This window comes from Bubalus kerabau, chromosome 10, assembly GCF_029407905.1.
Source record: "Bubalus kerabau isolate K-KA32 ecotype Philippines breed swamp buffalo chromosome 10, PCC_UOA_SB_1v2, whole genome shotgun sequence".
Taxonomy (NCBI): Eukaryota; Metazoa; Chordata; class Mammalia; order Artiodactyla; family Bovidae; genus Bubalus; species Bubalus kerabau.
In genome coordinates, this window is record NC_073633.1 from 64,494,051 (window position 1) to 64,516,558 (window position 22,508).

General features: G+C 40.0%; 1 protein-coding gene across 2 annotated transcripts in view; it reads left to right on the forward strand.

Annotated features, from left to right (window-relative positions):
* The first annotated feature begins 5,872 nt into the window (after positions 1 to 5,872).
* SPPL2A (signal peptide peptidase like 2A) overlaps positions 5,873 to 22,508 on the forward strand; it is a 53,959-nt gene continuing 37,323 nt past the window's right edge. The window contains exon 1 of one of the 2 annotated variants that reach the window (XM_055537979.1): positions 5,873 to 6,142. Coding sequence is in view for 1 of the 2 variants with exons in the window: in XM_055537978.1 (XP_055393953.1) it covers positions 6,077 to 6,142 (66 nt within the window). In the remaining variant the exon portion in view is untranslated. The remainder of the gene's footprint in view (positions 6,143 to 22,508) is intronic. The other variant, XM_055537978.1, reaches the window with a different exon arrangement.

Genomic DNA, 22,508 nt, shown 5'->3' on the forward strand with positions numbered 1-22,508 from the left:
TTGCTTATACAAGCATATTTTTCTCTCTTTGGTAAACCATTCAAATATTTTCTTCATTTTTCAGTTGGGCTTTTTGAGTTCTAATTATTGAGATATGAGAGCTTCTTATATATCCTGGATATGTCCTTTGTTGGATATGTTTTACAAATATTTTCCCCTAGTCTGTGGCTAGCCTTAAATTCTCTTAAAATTATCTTTCAAAGAGAAGAAAATATTCATTCTGATAAAGTCTAATTTATCAATTTTTTATCTTTTATAGTTTCTAGGTTTTGTGTTTTATTTAAAAAATATTTGCCTAACAAAAGGTACCAGAGAAAAAGGAGAAACAGATTTTCTCTTGGAAATTTTTTGGTTTAGTCTTTTGCATTTAGGTCTATGATGTATTTCAAGTTAAATTTAGAATATGTCATGAGTTAAAAACTGAGTTCATTTTGGGGGGAGTTTTGTTTTAGGAGGCATGGATACTAAATTTTTCTAACACCAGTTATTTGTTGAAAAGATTATCCCTACCCCCACAGAAGTGCCTTAGCACCTTTGTAAAAAATCAATTGGCCATTTATGTGTAGGTCTAATTATGGACTCTATTCCCTCTCACTGATGTATGTGCTTGTGTTTTGGTATTAGGGTATGCTGGATTCAAAATATGAATTGGGAAATATTACCCTGTCTTCAAGTTTTTTAAAGTGTTTGCATAGAATTGATATTATTTCTTCCTCAAATGTTTGGTCAAGTTCACTCTTGAAGCCACATAAGCCTGAAGTTTTCTTTGTGGGAGGGCTTTTGATGACAAATTCAAATTCTTAAAAAGATCTATTTCTTTTTGAGTAGTTTGTTTTTCAAAGAGTTTCCCCATTTCACTTAGGTGGTCAAACTTATTGGTATAAAGTTGTTCATAATATTCATATGTTATCCTTTTAATGTCTTTAAGATCATTAGTAATATTCCTTTTATCATTCCTGATAATTTGGATCTTTCATATTTTAGTTTTTTCAATTCATCAGTTTTCTCAAAAAGCTGGTCTTTTGGCTTCATTAATTCTCCCATTTTTTGTTTGTCTGTTTCTTTGTTTACTATTTTGTTGATTTCTGCTAAGGTATCTTTATTTCCTTTCTTCTGCTCACCTTGGATTTAATTTGCTCTTCTTTTCTAGTTTATTAAAATAGAAGTTTAGGTTATTGATTTTAAATGTTTATACTATTCTAAGTGCTACAAATTTCTTTTAAGCACCCCACAACTTTTGACATGTCATGTTTACATTTTCCTTTAGTTCAAAATATTTTCTTAATTCCTTGTGATTTCTCCTTTGGCTCACGGGTAATTTAGAAAAGTCTGGTTGTTTTCTAATTATTTGATAATCTTCATGGTATCTTTCTGTTATTAATTTATAATCTAATTCTGTGTAGGCAAAGAACACATTTGGATTATTTGGAACTTTATTGAGATTTGTTTTATGACCAAATGGTCCCATGTAGACTTGAAAATCATATGTATTAAGAATATGTTGGGTGTAGTGTTCTATAAATGCCAGTTAGGTCAAGTTGGTTGATAATGTTGACCAAGTCTTCTGTATTTACTGATTTTCTGCCTACTCGTTCTTTCATTTATTGAGAGAGAAGAGTTGAAATCTTTAACAATAATCGTGGATGTGTCTATTTCTTTCTTTCAGTTTGATTAGTATTGGAGAACAGGGTTTGCTTTTTTATTTTACATCTGATTCTAATATGCAGGCAGCTGTAAGGGGTGTTGCTCTATAACCAAAAGTTCTCAAACTTCAACATGCAGCAGAATCGCTTAGGGTGCTTATTAAAACACGCATTGCTGGGCACTTCTCTGAGTTTCTGATTCTGCAGGTCTGGATGAATTTGCATTTCTCACAGTTCCCAGGTAGTGTTGATACTGTGTTCAAGTTGATACTGCTTCAAGTGTTCAAGAGGCCATGTTTTAAAATCACTGAATAAGCCAAAGCTTCTCAACCTTATATTCATATTAGAACCACCTGAGGAGTTTTAAAAATTATGATACACAGACTACATCCAGACCAATTAAATATAAGATCTGCATGGGGTAAGGGGAGTCATGGGACTCAGACATCAGTATCCTTTAAAGCTCTCCTGTGTAATTCTGATAAAAATAATCAAGATTGAGAATCACTGTGTGTGTGTTAGTCGCTCAGTTGTGTCAGACTGTTTGCGGCCCCATGGAAATCTCCAGGCAAGAATACTGGAGTGAATTGCCATTTCCTTCTCCAGGGGATCTTCCTGACTCAGAGATCCAACCCGGGTCTCCTGCATTACAGGGAGATTCTTTACCATCTGAGCCACAGGGAAGCCCTGAGAATCATTGCTCTATACTATAGCAATGATCTAGATTGCCCAAGGAAGTCTTTGGGGCTCATGACCAAAATTTCATCGATGTCCTCTGAGTAAGAAAAACTGTGGCAGTACCAGGAAATTACAGGTTGTATGAATGATCTCTAGTGAACTAGGGTAGGAGACAGTGTTAGCTCCTCCTCCTTTGCTTCACCTAGCACATTTGTAAAAGGGGGCCTATAGTTCCTGTCCATTTCCTAGAACACAGAAAGATTCTGACGACCAATAGCATTCTGTCTTTTATCATTGGGAAAAAAATTTCATTAATTCAATATATTTAGAAATTAAAACAATCTTTAATTAATGATATTTGTTTTCCATAATGAGTTTTTATACATAGTTTATCTAGAGAAGAAAAATATTGACTAAAAGTTAACCAGCATAACTTTAATCCTACCTGACACTTCCAAGGTAGTTAACTGTGTAACAGAGGTATACTGCAAATCCTTTAACAGTCATTCCAATAGTAAAGTTATTAAACTCTTTTTAAATTTCCATTAACCCTTCCATTTTCCTTCATCATGCACAGGGGCTTTGACCAATGAGAAAAAATTCTGGCAGAAGAATTATGACAAGCAGTGCTAACACTGCAATAGCGCAGCCTCCTATTTTTTTCTCCTCCTCTCCCTACTTTTTTGTTTTAAAAAAATGGAGTAATTACACTCAAATGACAAATCCTATAATTTTTACAATCCTCATATGAGACAGTCAGAACAGGTTTTACCGTCCATATCTTTCAGCTGAAAACATCTAAAGCAGGTAAAGAGAGACTGCACAAGCACTAGCCTATACCACAGGTTCTTTGAATGCAGGTACAACATTTTCCCCAACTGAGAGGAAAGAAAAACGGCGTAACTCCAGGACAGGAGTTTCCAGGCAGGAAAACCAGAGATTTTCAGAGAGCCTCAGGAGCCATCCTGGAGATTCACAGGCAAAGGGCCATTATAGGCAGAATGGAATATTTAGAGATGAAGTCATCTAATCACAGTCATTTTGCAAAAGGGAAATCTGACTTGCCCTAGGCAGCTAGAAAATGTGAAGAGACTCTGACAGACAGGAGACCTGAGTTCTGGCCTCATTGTGCCACTAAGTCTCAGACTTAGCCATTAACCTACAGATATTTGCAATAGAATGTCCTACAAACATTTCAAACTCAAGTTCAAAATTATTTCTTCCTCCTCTCCCATCCCCAGTCTCTTCCATCTCTTGTGATGATCATCTCAATAAAAGACCCAGGGCAGGGTCCTGAGAACCATCCCTCTCCTCATCTCCCATGTCCCCTCAGTTACACCAAATCCTGCCTTGAGTCTTTGGATCCACCACCTCCCTCTCCTTTTCATTTCTTCTGCCACTTCTGTCTCAGTTCAGGCCCTCACTACCCCTGCCTGGGTTAGGTTACTGGTGGTGGTGGTGGTGGTGGTGGTGGTGGTGGTTTAGTTGCTAAGTTGTGTCCGACTCTTATGACCCCATGCACTGTAGCCTGCCAGGCTCCTCTGTTGTCTAACAGTTCTCCTGGCTTCTACTATTGCCCTGTTTCAATCCATCTGCCACTCTGCCTGCCACCACAGTGAGCTTTTAAACAGAAATAGTCCATCACTGCACTTTTCACCACCAACTAGCTGAAGCCTAAAATTCCAAGCAGGATTCTCCCATCTAGTTGTGATTTGGCCTCTGCCCTCTTCTCTCACTTCATCTATCATCACCCATAACTTCAGCCAAGCCTGAGTTTTGCAGTTCCTCCAATGTCACCTTTGGCTTTGACACTAATGGTTCACTCTTCCTGGAAGTCTCCCCCTTCCCCTACCCATTGCCTGGCTAAAATTAACTCAGCCTTCTAGACTCAGCTTAAGTTGAAATTTTTCCTGGCACCCCTTTAAGTGTTCCTTTGATACTCCCATAGCATCTTCTGCAAACAAAAGAGTCATTAGTCACCTTGGACTATTTGCTCACACATCTCTGTCCTTCCCTAAACCCTGAGCTGTGGGATGGCAGGGACAGGATTGTATTCAGTGTTTGGTATTGAATATTCATCCAACAAATATCTGAGGACCAACTTTATGCCAAATGTTGTAAGGGATAGAGGAGTGAACAAAACAAAGATACTCCTTTCTGTCAAATGGGAATCAGTATCATAAATAAATAAAGAGGTAAATAAGAGAATGCAAGAGTGAAAAATGCTATGCAGAGAATTTAAATAATTCATGCGATATGACAGTGACTGGGTGGTTACTTTAGATTATGTCAAGAAGTTCCCTCTGAGAAAATGACATTTAAGCTGCTAAGTGAATGCCAGAGTGCTGAGTATTCAGAGAGAAGAGCATTCCAGCTGGGAGAACTACCAGTACAAAGACCAGAAGAAATAAAGGGGGCCCACGTGGCTTAAAGCAAGCATGGGAAAAATCATGAAGATGGGGTCACAGAAGAAGGCAGGGATGATGTTACATAAACGTCGTCCAGAGTAAAGTTTTTATTTTGTTCCAAGTGTGGTTAGGAGTGACATGATCTGATTTACATTTTCAAAAAGATCTCTCCAGGACAGCTGGGTGGATAATGGTCTGTGGAGACTGCAAACTGAAAACAGTTTGGAGGAGAGAAACATCAGTGGCCTAGATCACAGCGATTTGGGAGAAGGTGACCTGATTTTATTGCAGCCATGAAATTAAAAGACGCTTACTCCTTGGAAGAAAAGTTATGACCAACCTAGATAGCATATTCAAAAGCAGAGACATTACTTTGCCAACAAAGGTCCGTCTAGTCAAGGCTATGGTTTTTCCAGTGGTCATGTATGGATGTGAGAGTTGGACTGTGAAGAAAGCTGAGCGCCAAAGAATTGATGCTTTTGAACTGTGGTATTGGAGAAGACTCTTGAGAGTCCCTTGGACTGCAAGGGGATCCAACAAGTCCGTCCTAAAGGAGATCAGTCCTGGGTGTTCATTGGAAGGACTGATGCTGAAGCTGAAACTCCAATACTTTGGCCACCTCATGTGAAGAGTTGACTCACTGGAAAAGACTGTGATGCTAGGAGGGATTGGGGGCAGGAGGAGAAGGGGACGACAGAGGATGAGATGGCTGGATGGCATCACCGACTCGATGGACTTGAGTTTGAGTGAACTCGGGAGTTGGTGATGGACAGGGAGGCCTGGCGTGCTGTGATTCACGGGGTCGCAAAGAGTCGGACACGACTGAGCGACTGAACTGAAATGAACTGACCCGATTTGGGACACAGCATAAGAGTGCCTAGGACTGCTGAAGAGCTGATAAATTAAGACTCAGAACATGTAGGATTCTGGCTCGAACACCTGGGTAGTTACTGGGGAACAGAACAGACGCTCCGCAGCTTCAAGGAAGAAGGCCTTGAAAAAGTCCCTTCGCCTGCCCGGACTTGGGGACAGTTCAGGTCAGGCAGCTGGATAGAAACACGCCCAGACACTCCGCTTGTGCCCGCCAGCGTCGGGAAGCTCCGAGAGCCTGGCTGGAGGCGCGCGCCGCCCCGAACTCCACATGGCCCGTGGGGGTTTCCGCGTCCTCCGGGCGGGGCCGGAAGAGGAAGTCGGCGCTGCAGCGGCGGCTCCAGCAGCCGCGGCGGCCCCACTCAAGGTCCGCGGTCCTACCCTGTCCCGCCCGGCCACCGAGGCAGCGCCGCGACGGGATCCGGAGCCTGCCCCGCTGAGCCTCGACGCGCCGCCCGGCGCCTACCCGTCAGTTCGATGGGTCGGCAGTCGCCGCTGCCCCCCGCTGTGGCCGCCCTGCTCTGGTGTTTCCTGCTCCCTCTGGTAAGGGGGGCGGGAGGGTTCTCGGGCCTCCCCGGGGCGGGGCCGGGCCCCCTCCCTCTCCCCCTCCCCTTCCCCCTCGCCCTCCTCTTCTTCCTCCTCCTCCTCCAAACCTCCCTCAACCCGGTCCCTGCTCCGGGTCGGCCTCCCTTCTCCGTCTCTTACGTGGCCTGCCGCGGGTTTCTTTTTCTTCCCCTGACTTACTCGCTACTCCCTCTCCTTCCAGCCCCCATTCGCGTCGTTTGAGAGCTCCCAGTACCTATCCCAGAGAAAGCCATCTGCCCAACCCCTAATACTATTTTGACCTTGATGCTTCTCTATAGGTTTTCACCGTTCCAGGCTATTTTTAATTGACCTCTGATTTTATTGTCCAGCCTTTCTTACAGCTGTTTAACCTTTACACACCGCCACCCCCCGCCCCCGACCCCGCTCCGCCTCAAGCCCTAACTCTGAAAGAAGGAAAAATAGTGTACCTGATCCCTGGATGTTTAGCGGTTCAAAGACTGCGCTTTAGTTTAGTTGCTCTTAAACAGATTCCCCCGCCCCCCCTTCTGTGTTTCTGCTTCTTCTTAGGGTTCATTTGATTTCATTCTGGGGTTTTTTGGTAATATAATAATTCAAAATAATTTTTTTAAGGAACACACCGGAGTAATTCTTTTAGTGGTTTTCAGTTCTCTGCCTAGTTTAAAGGCAAGGAGAGCCAGTTAAGTCATAATAACAAATATGTGTCCTCAAGTTTGTTTTCATAATTAGAGAAACGTAATAATCTCTTAAAATTAAACACCAAGTAGTTGGAGCTTCAGTAAGTGGTTGGGCAGGGCACCGGTGTTGTCTGTTTCAGTTATTGTTTCTTGTAGACTTCCCGCAGGGAGTTTTAAGTTGGAAGCTTTTATGAGCTTTATATAGAATTGCTGTGGTGTATGTCTGTCTAGTTCTTTCCATTAGAATATGTAACTTTTCTGAAATAGTATATTTTGCTTACTCTCCAGTTTAAAGAATTACTACTAGTGAACGTATTCAGTGTGAAAGTGAAAAGCCAGATTAGAGCCCGAAGTGTCCTTGGTGTTTTCATAACTGGAGAAGGCAATGGCACCCCCACTCCAGTACTCCTGCCTGGAAAATCCTATGGACAGAGGAGCCTGGTAGGCTGCAGTCCATGGGGTCGCTAAGGGTTGGACACGACTGAGCGGCTTCACTTTCACTTTTCACTTTCATGCATTGGAGAAGGAAATGGCAACCCACTCCAGTGTTCTTGCCTGGAGAATCCCAGGGACGGGGGAGCCTGGTGGGCTGCCGTCTATGGGGTCGCACAGAGTCGGACACGACTGAAGTGACTTAGCAGCAGCAGCAGCAGACGGTATTAGGAACATGAATGAGGGAATGTATCTAAAAATTGTTAGGGATGGCATGTGAGGAGCAGGATATAAAGAGAATAACAAAGTAGTAGTGTTGGTCTGAATCTTTGAGATGTTGTTTACTTTGTAATTAGACGTGTCCAGATTAATTCAAATAGTATGTATATACACATAAAATTATAACGTAGGTATGAAATTTTTTAGTGGTTTTGCACTCATTTTTATTCGAACTTCTTAAGCTAATTGTAAGAATATATACCTGTGTATAAATTCCCACCTATCCTTTCTGAATGCAAATGAATAATAATAAGTACATCAGTTGCTCATAAACTCACACTGAAATTCTTTTTTAATTAATTTATTTTAGTAAAATAATTACTTTACAATATTGTGATGGTTTTTGCCATACATCAACATGAACCAGCCACAGGTATACAGGTGTTGCCCCCATCCTGAAACCCCCTCCCTAAAATTCTTACTGAACTCACATAGAAATTCTTATTAAAAGCTCGAATGCCTCTCACAGGAAAAATGTAAACAAACTTTTCATTTAATTTCAAGTGCTTCACAAGTCTAAAAGTTTGTCCCAGTTCTAAATTGTAGCTAGTTTGTCTCTCCCATATTCTAGATGTTATTCTTTTCATATTACATGTATGTATTTTGTCATATTTCAGTATATTAATCTTTGAGTTCAGTACTCCCTGGTTGCAGGGTTGTTATGGGGACCTCATAACATTCTTTCACTCCACAAATAGCGTACACCTCTTATATGCAAGGAGCTGTGCTGGTAACTGTAAGAAACCTGACAATACGTTTTTAAGTTGAAAAGATCTGTTTTAGATCTGCAACTAATAGTATTGATTTTCTGTTTCTTATTGATTTCTCAGTGGATTTGTTTTCTTCTTCACTCTTTCTTCCTTTAATTTCCTGAAATGATCTCTTGTTCCTTTCCTTTTCTGAGGAACTCAAATAAATCTCACATCCTTTTTCTCAGCAGGGAGCTGTCTCTGTTTGCTGGATACCTAGTTCCTTTTCTTCTCTACTTTAACTTTTATGGTTGCTGTTGTTATTTTAACCATTTTCTCCCTGACGCCTTTGTTTACTCCTCTTCCCTACTTTTACAGCTCTGTTGGCCTCTCTTGAGTTCATTGAATGAATGATGCCAACTTAATCATTTCATTTCTTCTTTCTGGGCTTTTGAAGCTGGCCCAATGGGGCCTCTTTTCTCTTGGTCATGTTAGAACAGGGTCATCATCCTCTTCTAGAAGCAGCACTTAATCTCCAGAAAGTGTTATATCTTTGTAGAAGAGGCAGAGGGTTTAGTACTGGAAAGGCCCTTTAACATCTGAATGACCTTACTGTGTGTCTTGCTCAAGCTATAGCACGTCTGGCTGTTTTAACGACTTCTAAACCCGTTAAACATTTGAGTCTAGACACGAAGAGTGCCTCTCAGGTGGTTAATTCTCTCTTGTCTTTGCCATAATTCCATAGTACATTTATCTTTCCTCAGTCCAACTTCCACCGCTAGCCCTGACTGTCTCAAAGTTCTGTTTCAAAGAGAATGAATGAAATGTAGCCTGGATCTGTTTTCTAAAATTGTTTCAAAGTTCTCTGAAGAATCCTGAGTCTTTCTCATAGTGTTTTATAAAAGTTCTATTCATGTTTTCATTACTTCAAATAATTTGAAGTGTCGTATTGATCTTGGGTGGTCTCAGCCTGAAGTGACTTGAGGCAGGATCTCCATTCCTGGCCAGAGATGGAGGTTGGGCAGCAGAGAGTGCTGCTGCTAGACCAGCACTAGAGAGAGTCCCTACCACTAGACCACCAGAGCCAGTGGCCAGTGGCAAGGCCCTGTCCTGTCAGCTGTGTACAGATGAATTTCCACATAGAAACGGAAAGTGGTGAAACAAGTGAAGTGTTTACTAGGAGGAAAAGGGTACGTAGTTACGTGGGCGGGCTCAGAGAGTCAGGCCCTCCTGGTGGTTTGAAGCACTTTTATGGGGCATTTCTTCTGGGTTTCCTTTGGCTAATTATCTTGCTTTTCCTGGTTCTGAGTCTGTATTTGGTATATCTCAGGGTCCTCCCATGTGTCCATGTGCGTCTCTTAGCCAAGCTGGATTCTAGCCAAGAGGCCTATAGGTAGTTGACATCACTTAAAATGAGGTAGTGGCCCCTCCCTTTTTGACCTCCAAAGAGCCTTTCTGCACATGTGTAGTCACAGAAGTCTCCTTGACTTCAAGAAAGCAGAATATGGGATCTTTAACTCTTATCTAGGTAGTTGCTCCTCAGTCATCATGATTTTATGGAGTTTCTGTCCACAGGGGAGAAACTATTCAGCCGGGGCCCATCTGTCTCCTTCCTGAAGTGATCCTCAGGATCTCCAGCAGAAAACTCTCTTGCTGTAATCTTCCTTCCTTTGATATACTATACTAACTCAAAGAATCTTCTTTAATCCCTTCTCTGTCAACTTCCTGAGGAAAGTAGTTGTGTTCTCCTATCCAACCTATCAGAGACATGCTTAGCTGCTGTAGTGAACTGAATTGTGTCCTCCCAAAATTCATATGTTGAAGCACCAACACCCAATGTTGATAGTATTTGGAGATGGGGCCTTTGGGAGATAATTAGGTTTAGGTGAGGTCAGAGTGTGGGTTTCTTGTGATGGAGTTGGTGCCCTTAATGAGAAAAGACACCAGGAAGCTCACTGTCCCTGCCTTTCAAGAATATAGCACCTACACATACATTTCCTTAGCATCTCAAAATAATCCTGAGAGGAGTTTCTGGAAGATTACAGTTTGTCCTAGACCATATAGAAAGTCATCAAAAAGAGGACTAGAACCCGGACTTTCTAGACATCTTTGTATATTTTTCTACTAAAAAATTTGTTTTTTGTTTTGTTTGTTTATTTATCAAAAGTAGATCACAGGACTGATTGGATAAATTTGTGAATTTATTTTCACAAAAAAGGTCTGAAGATAGGAGAAGTCATGTTTATTATGTGTGTAATCATTTTTTATGATTACATTTAAATTTTATTAAAAATTTACCTGCAGTTCAATCTGTATATAGAAATCTAGACCATAAAGCCTTCCGGTATGGACACTTACCCCAAAATACTAAAAAAAAAAAAAAAAAAAATGATTACCTTTAGGCCAGAAATTGCCAAACATTACCATGTCCTGTGGACTTAAATCAACTTGATTTATGGCTGGCCTTTTAGGCATTTGAGTTTATGAATTCTAGTATAAATCACAAATTCTATAATAGTTAAGTAGTAAGATTACTTAAGGAAAACCAAGGAGAAGTCTGGATCTAGGTAACAAATAGGATATAAGCCTCATGAAGGAGAAATTTTACCTGACTGATCCTCTGCTGTCTCCCATAGCACCTCATAGACTGCAGAGTATTGAATGGATGAAACGGTTACCTTGTTACTTCCCTGCCCCCTAGTATATCTTAGCCTGTTACATATCCCCAGATTCTCCAAGTCTAAGGAATGATTCTGGGAATCTGCTTTCCCCATGGTGGCACAGAGACTCTTCTGATTCTCTGTAAATCTCTGTTGGGTGCCCAAGCTTCCATTGAGCCGCTGATTAAGTAATTAAGATTTCACATCATCTCTGAGGATCTTGGTCTACTCGATTTCAGTGCATCATTTCCATAAACCTTGAATCCTGGAAGTAGTAGAAAGAATATAAGATTGATGATAGAATTTATTAGGGAGGAAAGAGGCATAATAGTGAGTTTGAAAATTACTTAGATCTGACTTTGGAACATCTATCATTCAGACACATAACCTCAATTCTGCCTTTCGTGTAGAGGTCATTTCAACTCTTACTGTATTGCTATTGACCTGAAACTCATAATCTGTGTAAAGAGAAAGAAGTTTGTTAAGAAAATGATACCTTCTACATTGGTCTGATATAAGGGTAATGTGCGGATGACTATTATTCCTGAGCATTTAACATTCAATGATTACATTGTAACTTTTAATCTTTTCATTTAGAAATAAAGGTTTTTTTTTTTAATTGCTAGTTCTCATTTTAAATAAATTTTGTTAGCAAAACTTGCTCCAAACTCCAGCCCTCATATGCAGTATTTAAAATTAGAGGAATAGTTTAATTTGTAGATTTTATGAAGAAAGATCGCAGGGGGAGTTAATGTGAGAGTTAGTTACATTTACACATTGTTCTTTCAAACCAGAGGATTAAGTATGTCTAATGGATAGCAATGCAAATAATGTGCAACAGGTTTAATTGACAGACTGTGGAGATGGGTGGGGGAGTTGGGACCCAATTATACACATGGATAAAATTTTTGAGTGAACTTGTGGATGAAATGGTGGAACTGCTGGCCAAAACATGAGCATTGACTTTACCAGCATACTGCAGTTATAGTGAGACTTTGACCTCTTAAGAAAATTCCTGGGAGGACCTCAGTAACATCTGGAAACCTGGTAAGTTTCACTGCTGTACACGATGAGATCTGTAACCACATACTCTGTAGACAACATCAGAGCATCACTTGGAAGCTTGTTAGAAATGCATAGTCATGGCCTCCTCCTAAGACCTGCTGGATCAGAATTTGATTTTAATAGAACATTAAATTCAGGAAGCACTGATCTATAATAAAGGATAAGAAATTGCTGCCCAGATTAGAGCATAATCTCTAGGCAAAAAGAATCATGCTTGACTAATCTGTTAAGGCTATATGTTGTTATTGTTCAGTCCCTAAATTGTGTCTAACACTTTGTGACCCCGTGGACTGCAACATGCCAGGCTTCCCTGTCCTTCATTATCTTCCAGAGTTTGCTCAAATTCATGTGTACTGTGTCAGTGGTGCCATCCACCCATCTCATTCTTTGTTGTCCCCTTCTCCTCTTTCCTTCAATCTTTCCCAGCAAAAGGATCTTTTCTAATGAGTCTGTTCTTCACATCAGGTGGCCAAAGTATTGGAGCTTCAGCTTCAGCATCAGTCCTTCCAATGAATATTCAGGGTTTATTTCCTTTAGGATTGACTGTTTAGATTTCCTTCCTGTCCAAGAGACTCTCAAGAATCTTCTCCAGCACCACAGTTCAAAAGCATCAGTTCTTTAGCACTTAGCCTGCCTTATGATTCAACTCTCAACATCCGTACATGACTACTGGAAAACCATAGTTTTGACTATACGGAACTTTGCAAAGTGACATCTTTGCTTTTTAATATGTTGTCTATGTTTGTCATAGCTTTTCTTCCAAAGAGCAAGTGTCTTTAATTTCTTGGCTGCAGTCTCTGTCCCCATTGATTTTGGAGCCCAAGAAAATAAAAGCTGTCACTGTTTCCACCTTTGCCCCATCTACTTGCCATGAAGTGATGGGACTGGTTGCCATGATCTTCATTTTCTGAATGTTGAGTTTTAAGTCAGCTTTTTCACTCTGCTCTTTAACTCTCATCAAGAGGCTCTTTAGTTCCTCTTTGGTTTCTACCATTAGAGTGGTATCATCTGCATATCTGATGATATTTCTTCCAGCAATGATTCCAACTTGTGCTTCATCCAGCCTGGCATTTCACATGATGTATTTTACATATAAGTTAAATAAGCAGGGTGACAAGCAGATTAGTCAAGCATGATTCTTTTTGCCTAGAGATTATGCTCTAATCTGGGCAGCAATTTCTTATCCTTTATTATAGATCAGTGCTTCCTGAATTTAATGTTCTATTAAAATCAAATTCTGATCTAGCAGGTCTTAGGAGCAGGCCAAGACAAGGAGTACAGCCTTGACATACTCCTTTCCCAATTTGGAACCAGTCCGTTGTTCCATACCTGGTCCTAAACTGTTGCTTTTCAACCTGCATACAAGTTTCTCAGGAGGCAGATAAAGTGGTCTGGTATTCCCATCTCTTGAAGGATTTTCCAGTTTTTTGTGATCCACAGAGTCAAAGGCTTTATCATAGTCATTGAAGCAGATGTTTTTCTGGAATTCCCTTGCTTTTTCTATGATCCAGTGGATGTTGGAAATTTGATCTCTGGTTCCTCTGCCTTTTCTAAATCCAATTTGTACATCTGGAAGTTCTCGGTTCACATACCGTTGAAGCCTAGCTTAAAGGATTTTGAGCATTACCTTGCTAGCATGTGAAATGAGTGCACTTTTTGCAGTAGTTTGAATATTCTGTGACTTGCCCTTCTTTGAGATTGAAATGAAAACTGACCTTTTCCAGTCCTGTGGCCACTGCTGAGTTTTCCAAATTTGCTGGCATGTTGAGTGCAGCACTTTTAACATCATCTTTTAGGATTTGAAATAGTTCAGCTGGATTTCCATCACCTCCACTAGCTTTGTTCATAGGCTTTTTAAGGGAATTAAATATATACAAGAGTAAAAGTTAACACTGTATTTTTCAGAGCTTGATCTTGATCAAGTGAAAATGGACCAATCGGCAAACCGACAAGATGGCATGGATTCATGGTGGTGTGTATGTTAGATAAATTTTTAGCTAGAGAATTGTTATTTTGAAAGAAACGTGTGAAGACTTAAATTTGGAAAGTATGTCCAATGCTGCTAGATACCTTTTGAAGGAGAAAGATAGAAGGCAAACCAAACTCTGAAATGCAGTCAAAGAAGAATCCTCGAACTGTGCTGTTAGCTTGGACAGGAATAGAAGAGCCTGTTTCCTAGATTAGTATTGGGCTGGTGAGTCAGCATCAGGAGACCTTGTGAACAGAGGCCAGGAATACAAACGCCTGTGCTTGGGACTATCAAGAGATTGGAGTATAAAGCAAGGATGTAGCCTCAAGAGACAGGGACATGAAGGTCAGCACAAGGCCGACTCAGTGTAAAAACACAGATGAAGTACAGCTCTTTTTATATGTCCTTTTGTTTAAGGTCTGATTGGTCTGGGAAAATGGGGAGATCATGTACCTGCAAGATGTGAGTATAGTGTACTCCATTACAGTTGGGTTATTTTTGCAGACTTTCAGTAATCATTTGACACTTGTCATAGTAAAAGTTATTTAGGAAAAAAATGGTCAAAATAGGCAACTATAACATTAAGATAGACTTGGTCTTCCCTGGTGGTCTAGTGGTTAAGAATCCACCTGCCAATGCAGGAGACATGGGTTCGATCCCTGGTCCAGAAAGATCCCACATGCCATGGAGCAGCTGAGCCTGTGCACCACAACTACTGGGCCAGTGCTGCAAATCCTGCAAGCCATAACTACTGAGCCCACGCCCCTAGAGCCTATGCTCCACAACAGGCGAAGCCACTGCGATGAGAAGCCCGAGCACTGCAAGGAAGAGTAGCCCCCACTCACTAGAGAAAACCCACAAGCAGCAACAAAGACCCAGTGCAACCCATTAAAAATCAAGAACTAAACATTGTTTTGAAAAGAAGATGGTATGGAATATGATTGAAGTCAAGTGATCTGGATAAAGTAAATTTGGCAATGTTCATGAACAACAGACATCCCATGAAGTTTTATGTGAGATACATTTTAATCAGAAAAACAGGAAGTACTGCTTTACTGGTTCACACTGTGGTCTAGTAAACTTGCTTCCCTTGCACGTGAACTCAAGCAAGATGCGGAATATAAAGACATGGATGTGAGACTGTTGATTCAACGGCCATGAAGAACACTTGACTCCACTACTAATGGTTGTAGGAACTGTCATTAAGACGGAAGGTTTGGGGTGAGCATTTAGGAGCACTTACCATAGGGAAAGGAATTCCATGAAACTCTAGAGTCCTAGAAGTGGGGTTTCTTGGAAGAGTGTAAGGAGAGCTGGACTGTAAAAAAAAAAGCAGAGCACCAAAGAATTGATACCTTCAAACTATGATGCTGGAGAAGACTCCTGAAAGTTCCTTGGACAGCAAGGAGATGAAACCAGTCAATCCTAAGGGATCAACCCTGAATAGTCTTTGGAAGGACTGATGCTAAAGCTGAAGCTCCAATACTTTGGCTACCTGATGCGAAGAACTGACTCATTGGAAAGGACTCTAATGCTGGGAAAGATTAAGGGCAGAAAGAGAAGAGGGCATCAGAGGATGAGATGGCTGTATAGTATTATTGATGCAGTAGACATAAACTTGGGCAAGCTTTGGGAGATGGCAAGGGACAGGGAGACCTGATGTACTGCAGTCCGTGGGGGTCACAAAGAGTCATGCATGACCAGGCGACTGAACAACAGCAATAAGGAAAAGATAAGTTTGAGTTTGGGATATTTAGGGTGTGGGAGGAACTAATTGGGTATTAGAGAAATTTGAGTAGTGGTAGGAGACCCATTCCCAGTATCATGGCAGAAAGGGAGTTAACAGCTAATGCAGAGATATATGTGGCCAGTATTAATGCTGGAGGGGGATCTAGCTGCATAAAGGAACTTGAAGAACAGCAGAGTTGAAAGATGGCTGGTCTGGGTTTTAGAGAGCTCTGTTCTAATCTGGCCCCCAAGACCACTTGATTTTGATCATTTTGGACCTGTTTGAGCTATGAAGTAAAGGGACTAGATTTTGTTACCCTAAATCTCTTCAAGCTCTTGATTCTAAGCTTTTTACTAAGAGGATATTTTCATTACCGCTTGAAAATATAAACATTTTTTAAAGAGTTGCATGAAGTTACAGAAGACCAGCCCACAAGTGATTACAAAGGAAGATTCAGATGTTTGAAGCATGTCTCTTAACTGGCAAGATGTAAAGGAAGGTATCCTTCCACCATAGTCTTTCTCAGGTGATCTAGTACTAGCACGGGTGGACCACAAATCTCACCTGATTTGATATTTGTAATGTTTGAAGGGACACTTCGTTTCAGGCCTCTGCTTCCCAACGTATTTGGCCCACAGTGATGTGGTTTCTGCCAGTTGGCCCTTGAACTGCGTGATTTTGAACTGTGTGCGTCTGCTTATACTTGGATTTTTTTCAATATGTATACTATGCTTGTGATCTACAGTTGGTTGAATTTGTGTGGAAGCAAATCTGTGGGGTATGAACATACCTGAATTTCGTTGTCTGTCCTGGAACCAATCTCCCTCAGTTACTGAGGGATGACTACGCTCTTGTTCCCTTATTGCTTTTGCTGCTCAAGGTTGAGTCCATAGAGCAGCAGCAGCAGGATCACCTGGGTGCTTGTTAGAAATGCAGAATCTCAGATTCCACCCAGACCCACTGAATCAGAATCTGCATTTTAATATGATAACTAAATAATTTGTATGCACATTAAATCTTGAGAAGCACCATCCATATGGCTTTGGTTTTGTAATTGTTGTTGTTTAGTCACTAAGTTGTATCTTTGACTCTTTTTGCGACCCTCTGGACTGTGTAACCCACCAGGCTCCTCTGTCCAGGCAAGAATAGTGGAATGGGTTGCCATTTCCTTCTCCATGCAGCTGTGGTATTCAAACTTTAACAAGCTTCAAAATTTCCATAAGGGCTTATTAAAAGTAAACTTTTCATTGTTTCTGATTGAATAGATCTGGAATAAGGTCCAAGAATTTGCATTTCTAGCACCCTGAAGTGAAAAGTGAAAGTGTTAGTCACTCGGTTGTGTCTGACTCTGCAACACCATGGGCTATAGCCCACCAGGTTCCTCTGTCCATAGAAATTCTCCAGGCAAGAATACTGGAGTGGGTAGCCATTCCTTTCCCCAGGAGATCTTCCCAACCCGGGAGCTGAAACTAAGTCTCCTGCGTTACAGGTGGATTCTTTACCATTTGAGCCACCAGTGAAGCCCTTCCAATAGCCTAAGAACTACTAAAGCTTTTACTAGAGACTCTGTCTTTAATCATATTCTGTTTGTGATTATCTGTTTCAGGTTTGTTTTTAATCTTCCCAACAAGACTATAATTGCTTACTTAGTGTTTCTTGGGAGGAGGGGCAGCTTTATTGAGATATAATTTATATACCATAAAATTCACCCACTTAAAGTGAGCAATTCAGTGGCTTTTAATATATTTACAGATAGGTGGAACCATTACTACAGTCAATGTTAAAACATTGACATCACCTCCAAAAGAAACCAAATAGGTAGAGCACAGAGGATTTTTAAGATAGTGAAACTGTTTCTTTTTCCATGTGATACTGTAATGGTGGATGCATGTCATTATATATTTGTCAAAACTTACAGAATATAAAACACCAGTTCAGTTCAGTCGCCCAGTTATGTCCGACTCTGCAACTCCTTGGCAGCACACCAGGCTTTCCTGTCCATCACCAACTCCCAGAGCTTACTCAAACTCATGTCCATCACGTTGGTGATGCCATCCAACCGTCTCATCCTATGTTGTCTCCTTCTCCTCCCACTTTCAATCTTTCCCAGCATCAGGGTCTTTTCCAATGAGTCAGTTCTTCACATCAGGTGGCCAAAGTATTGGAGTTTCAGCTTCAGCATTAGTCCTTCCAATGAATATTCAGGACTGATTTCCTTTAGGATGGACTGGTTGGATTTCCTTGCAGTCCCAGGGACTGTCAAGAGTCTTCTCCAAAACCACAGTTCAAAAGCATCAATTCTTCAGCGCAAAGCTTTTTATAGTCCAACTCTCACATCCATACATGACTACTTAGAAAAACCATAGCTTTACTATGAAAAACCATTACTACAGTCAATATTAAAACATTGACATCACCTCAAAAAGAAACCAAAAAGGTAGAGCACAGAGCATTTTTAGGACAGTGAAACTGTGTCTTTTTCCATGTGATACTGTAATGCTGGATATTTGTCATTATATATTTGTCAAAACCAGTAGAATATAAAACACCAGGGGAGACTGTAAACTATGGACTTTGGGTGGTAACAAATTGTCAGTGTAGATTCATAGATGGTAACAAATGTTAATAACAGAGGTTGGAGGGAGGCTATGAGTTTGTGTGGTAAGGAAAGATGTAGGAATACCATACTTCTGCCCAGTTTTGCTGTGACCCTAAAAGTGATCTGAAAAATAAAGTCCATTTTAAAAAAGGGAAGAAAGAAAGAAACTTCATATTCTGTAGCTATCACTCCCATTCTCAACCTTCTACCAAGCCCTAAGCAACCGCTAATCATCTTGTATTTCTCCTGCATGGTACCAGTACATGGCAAGGTGCTAGATATATTATTAATAATAACCGTTACCGTTTATTATGAGCTTAATATGTGTTAACAGTTGCACGATCTAACTTAATCATTGTGACAGCTCTGTGAGATGTGGACATTTTTGTCATATCAGAGCTGAAGAGGGAATTCCCTGGCCATCCAGTGGTCAGGACTTGGTGCTTTCACTGCCAGGGCCCATGTTCAGTCCCTGGTTGGGGAACTAAGATCCCTCAAGCCATGCACCACTCCCCCACCCCCCGCAAACAACCTAATGATGATGCCCAGAACAGGTTACATGACTTGTAACATAGCCAGTAAATGGTGAACTTCCATTCTATCCCAGGCCTATACTTCCAAAAACACATGGAGTCTATTGTTGATAAACTGAATTTTCAAAGCTGTATAATCTCTATGAGAAATTTTACCAAACTATTAAAATGTAGTGGAAATGCTTAAATTATTTGGGTATATTAGCTTGTTCAAGAAATTTACTGCATGTTCCATAACCAGTACTAACTATTCTACAATTTTGTGTGGGTATCCTTTCCTCGCTTATACTAATCTTCCACTAAAATTTGTGTTTGCCTTAGTAATTCCCATTATCAGTGAGTTTTGCTTATGTCAATAGTAGTTTTCTACTATCATAGGAAGATTGTAGTCCCTCTGTAGCAATAAATGTTACTCATAGTTGGACATCTTTGTATTTTCTTATACTTTTAAGCTTTTTTAAAAATCCCTTAGCTTTTGTAATTATAAAAGTAATGCTGAATATCATACATATTTTTACATACATACATACAATACCATCTTTTGTATAAAAGGAATGTATTAATATGGAAAATCTGACATATAAAATTTAAATTTTTATGGCTTAAAGACTTGAATATAAGACATGATACTTCAATTCTCTTATGAAGAGCACATAGACAAAACATTCTCTGACATAAACTTTACCAGTGTTTTCTTTGGTCAGTCTCCCAGGGCAATAGAAATAAAAGCAAAAATAGACAAATGGGATCTGACAAACTGACAAGCTTTTGCACAGCAAAGGAAACCATGAACAAAATGAAGAGATGAACCTATGGACTGGGGAAAAGTATTTGCAACCTAAATGACCTGCAGAGGTTTAATTTCCAAAATAAACAAATAGCTCATGCAGCTCAGAAACATCAAAACAAATAACCCAATTGAAAAATGGGCAGAAGAGCTAAATAAACATTTCTCCAAAGAATACATGTGGGCTACATACAATCACATGAAAAGATGTTCAACATTGCTAATTATTAGAGAACTGCCAATCAGAACTACAGTGAGGTACCTCTTTACCCCAGTCAGAATGTCCATCATTAAAAAGTCTACAAATAGCAAGTACTGGAGGGGATGTGGAGAAAGGGGAACCCTCCTACACTGTTGTTAGGAATGTAAATTGGTGCAACCACTAGGGAAAACAGCATGGAGATTCCTCAAAAAAACTAAAAATAGAGTTGCTATATGATCCTGCAATCCCACTCCTGGGCATATATCCAGAGAAAACTATGATTCAAAAAGATACATGCAACCCAATATTCATAGCCGCACTATTTACAGTAGCCAAGACATGGAAGCAGCCTAAATGTTCATTCACAGATGAATGGATAAAGAAGATGTGGTACATATAAACAACAGAACAGTACTCAGCCATGATAGAGTGAAACAATGCCATTTGTATTAACATGGGTGGACCTAGAGATTATACTAAGTAAGTCAAAAAGAGAAAGACAGATACCATACAATATCACTTACATGTGGAATCTAAAATATGACAAAAATGAATTTGTCTATGACACAGAAACAGACTCACAGACATAGAGAATAGATTTGCTTAGCAGAAGGGGTGTCGAGGACGAAAGGATTGGGAGTTTGTAATTAGCAGATGCAAACTACTATATACAGGATAGACCACAAAGTCTTCTTGTATAGCACAGGGAGCTATATTCAATATCCTTGAATAAATCATAATGAAAAAAATGTATATATGTAGAACTGAATCACTTTACTGTACAGTAGAAATTAACTCAGTGTTGTAAATCGATTATACTTCAATAAAATAAATTTTAGAAAATCTGCACAGTAGTATATATAGTGTGATCCTATATGTGTAAAACAAACGATGTATGTATTTAAGATCTGTCTATCTTTCTATCTTAAATATTCATAGATAGTATCTGGAAAGACATAAGAAAAGCCCTTAAGGGGTGACTGTGGGCAGGATGGCAAGAGAGGGATTTCATACCTTTTTGTTTTCTTTGATTGTGTTTTCCTTTTTTAATTTGCTCTTTCCAGTCTTTTTACATCTTCATCTTTGCTTTTGTTTTCCTCTTCTTTTGTTTTTTAAACAGGCTGATGTGTTTCTCTCTCTGTCATTCTTTAAGTTTACATAAATGTACAGGTACATATAGGGACCTTTATTTTTATGAAAATAGGAAACATTGTAAATATCTTTCTGGAATTTGCTTTTCTCACTATGGATATGTATTTCTACAAGTAGATCAAGTTCTTTCTTTTTGAAGCTGTGTATAATACATACCATAATGTAATGGATCCTTATCTGTAGAAGATGTTGTTTTTTGTTTTTGCTATAACAGATAATATTGCAGTGAATATCCCTGTGTATTTATCTTTCTACAATCTTGTGCATTGTGTAATAATAATACAACTGTAGGATATGAATCAGAGAATTATATATATTAAAAACATTTGATTGGGGGGTGGGAGGAAGGCTCGAGAGAGGGAATATATATGCACATGTAGCTGATTCACTTTGTTGTAACGCAGAAACTAAACAACATTATAAAGTAACTATACTCCAATAAAAAAAGTTTGATTGATATTGCCAATTGTCTGTTGTAAAGGTTATACCACTTCAGCAGCCTTAGACACAGTTAAAACCAAGTCAGTCAGTTCAGTCCCTTAGTCATATCCAACTCTTTGCCACCCCATGGACTGCAGCACGCCAGGCTTCCCTGTCCATCACCAACTCTTGGAGCTTGCTCAGACTCACGGCCATTGCGTTGGTGATGCCATCCAACCATTTTATCCTCTGTCGTCCCCTTCTGCTTTCAGTCTTTCCCAGCATCAGGGCCTTTTCTAGTGAGTCAGTTCTTCACATCAGGTGGCCAAAGTATTGGAGTTTCAGCTTCAGCATCAGTCCTTCCAATGAATATTCAGGACTGATTTCCTTTAGGATTGACTGGTTGGATCTCCTTGCAGTCCAAGGGACTCTCAAGAGTCTTCTCCAACACCACAGTTCAAAAACATCAATTCTTCAGCCCTCAGCTTTCTTTATAGTCCAACTCTCACATACATACATGACTACTGAGAAAAATAACAGCTTTGACTTATCGGCAAAGTAATGTCCCTGCTTTTTAATAAGCTGTCTAGGTTGGTCATAACTTTTCTTCCAAGGAGCAAGCGTCTTTTAATTTCATGGCTGCAGTCACCATCTGCAATGATTTTGGAGCCCAAGAAAATAAAGCCTGTCATGGTTTCCATTGTTTCCCCATCTATTTGCCATGAAATGATGGGACCAGATGCCATGATCTTAGTTTTTTTTTTTTTTTTTTTTTTTTTTTTTTTTTCATGGACGATATGGATCTTTATTATAAGCAGAAACATTCCATGCCAACTATACTGAATAAAAGGCATTTCTCTTGACGGAGATCAAGAATGATAGGGTATAGGGACTGTTTCTTATTAACAGATATTTTTCACTTTTTTTTTTTTTTTTTTTTTTTTTTTTAAATTTTATTTTATTTTTAAACTTTACATAACTGTATTAGATTTGCCAAATATCAAAATGAATCTGCCACAGGTATACATGTGTTCCCCATCCTGAACCCTCCTCCCTCCTCCCTCCCCATTCCATCCCTCTGGGTCGTCCCAGTGCACCAGCCCCAAGCATCCAGTATCGTGCATCGAACCTGGACTGGCAACTCATTTCATA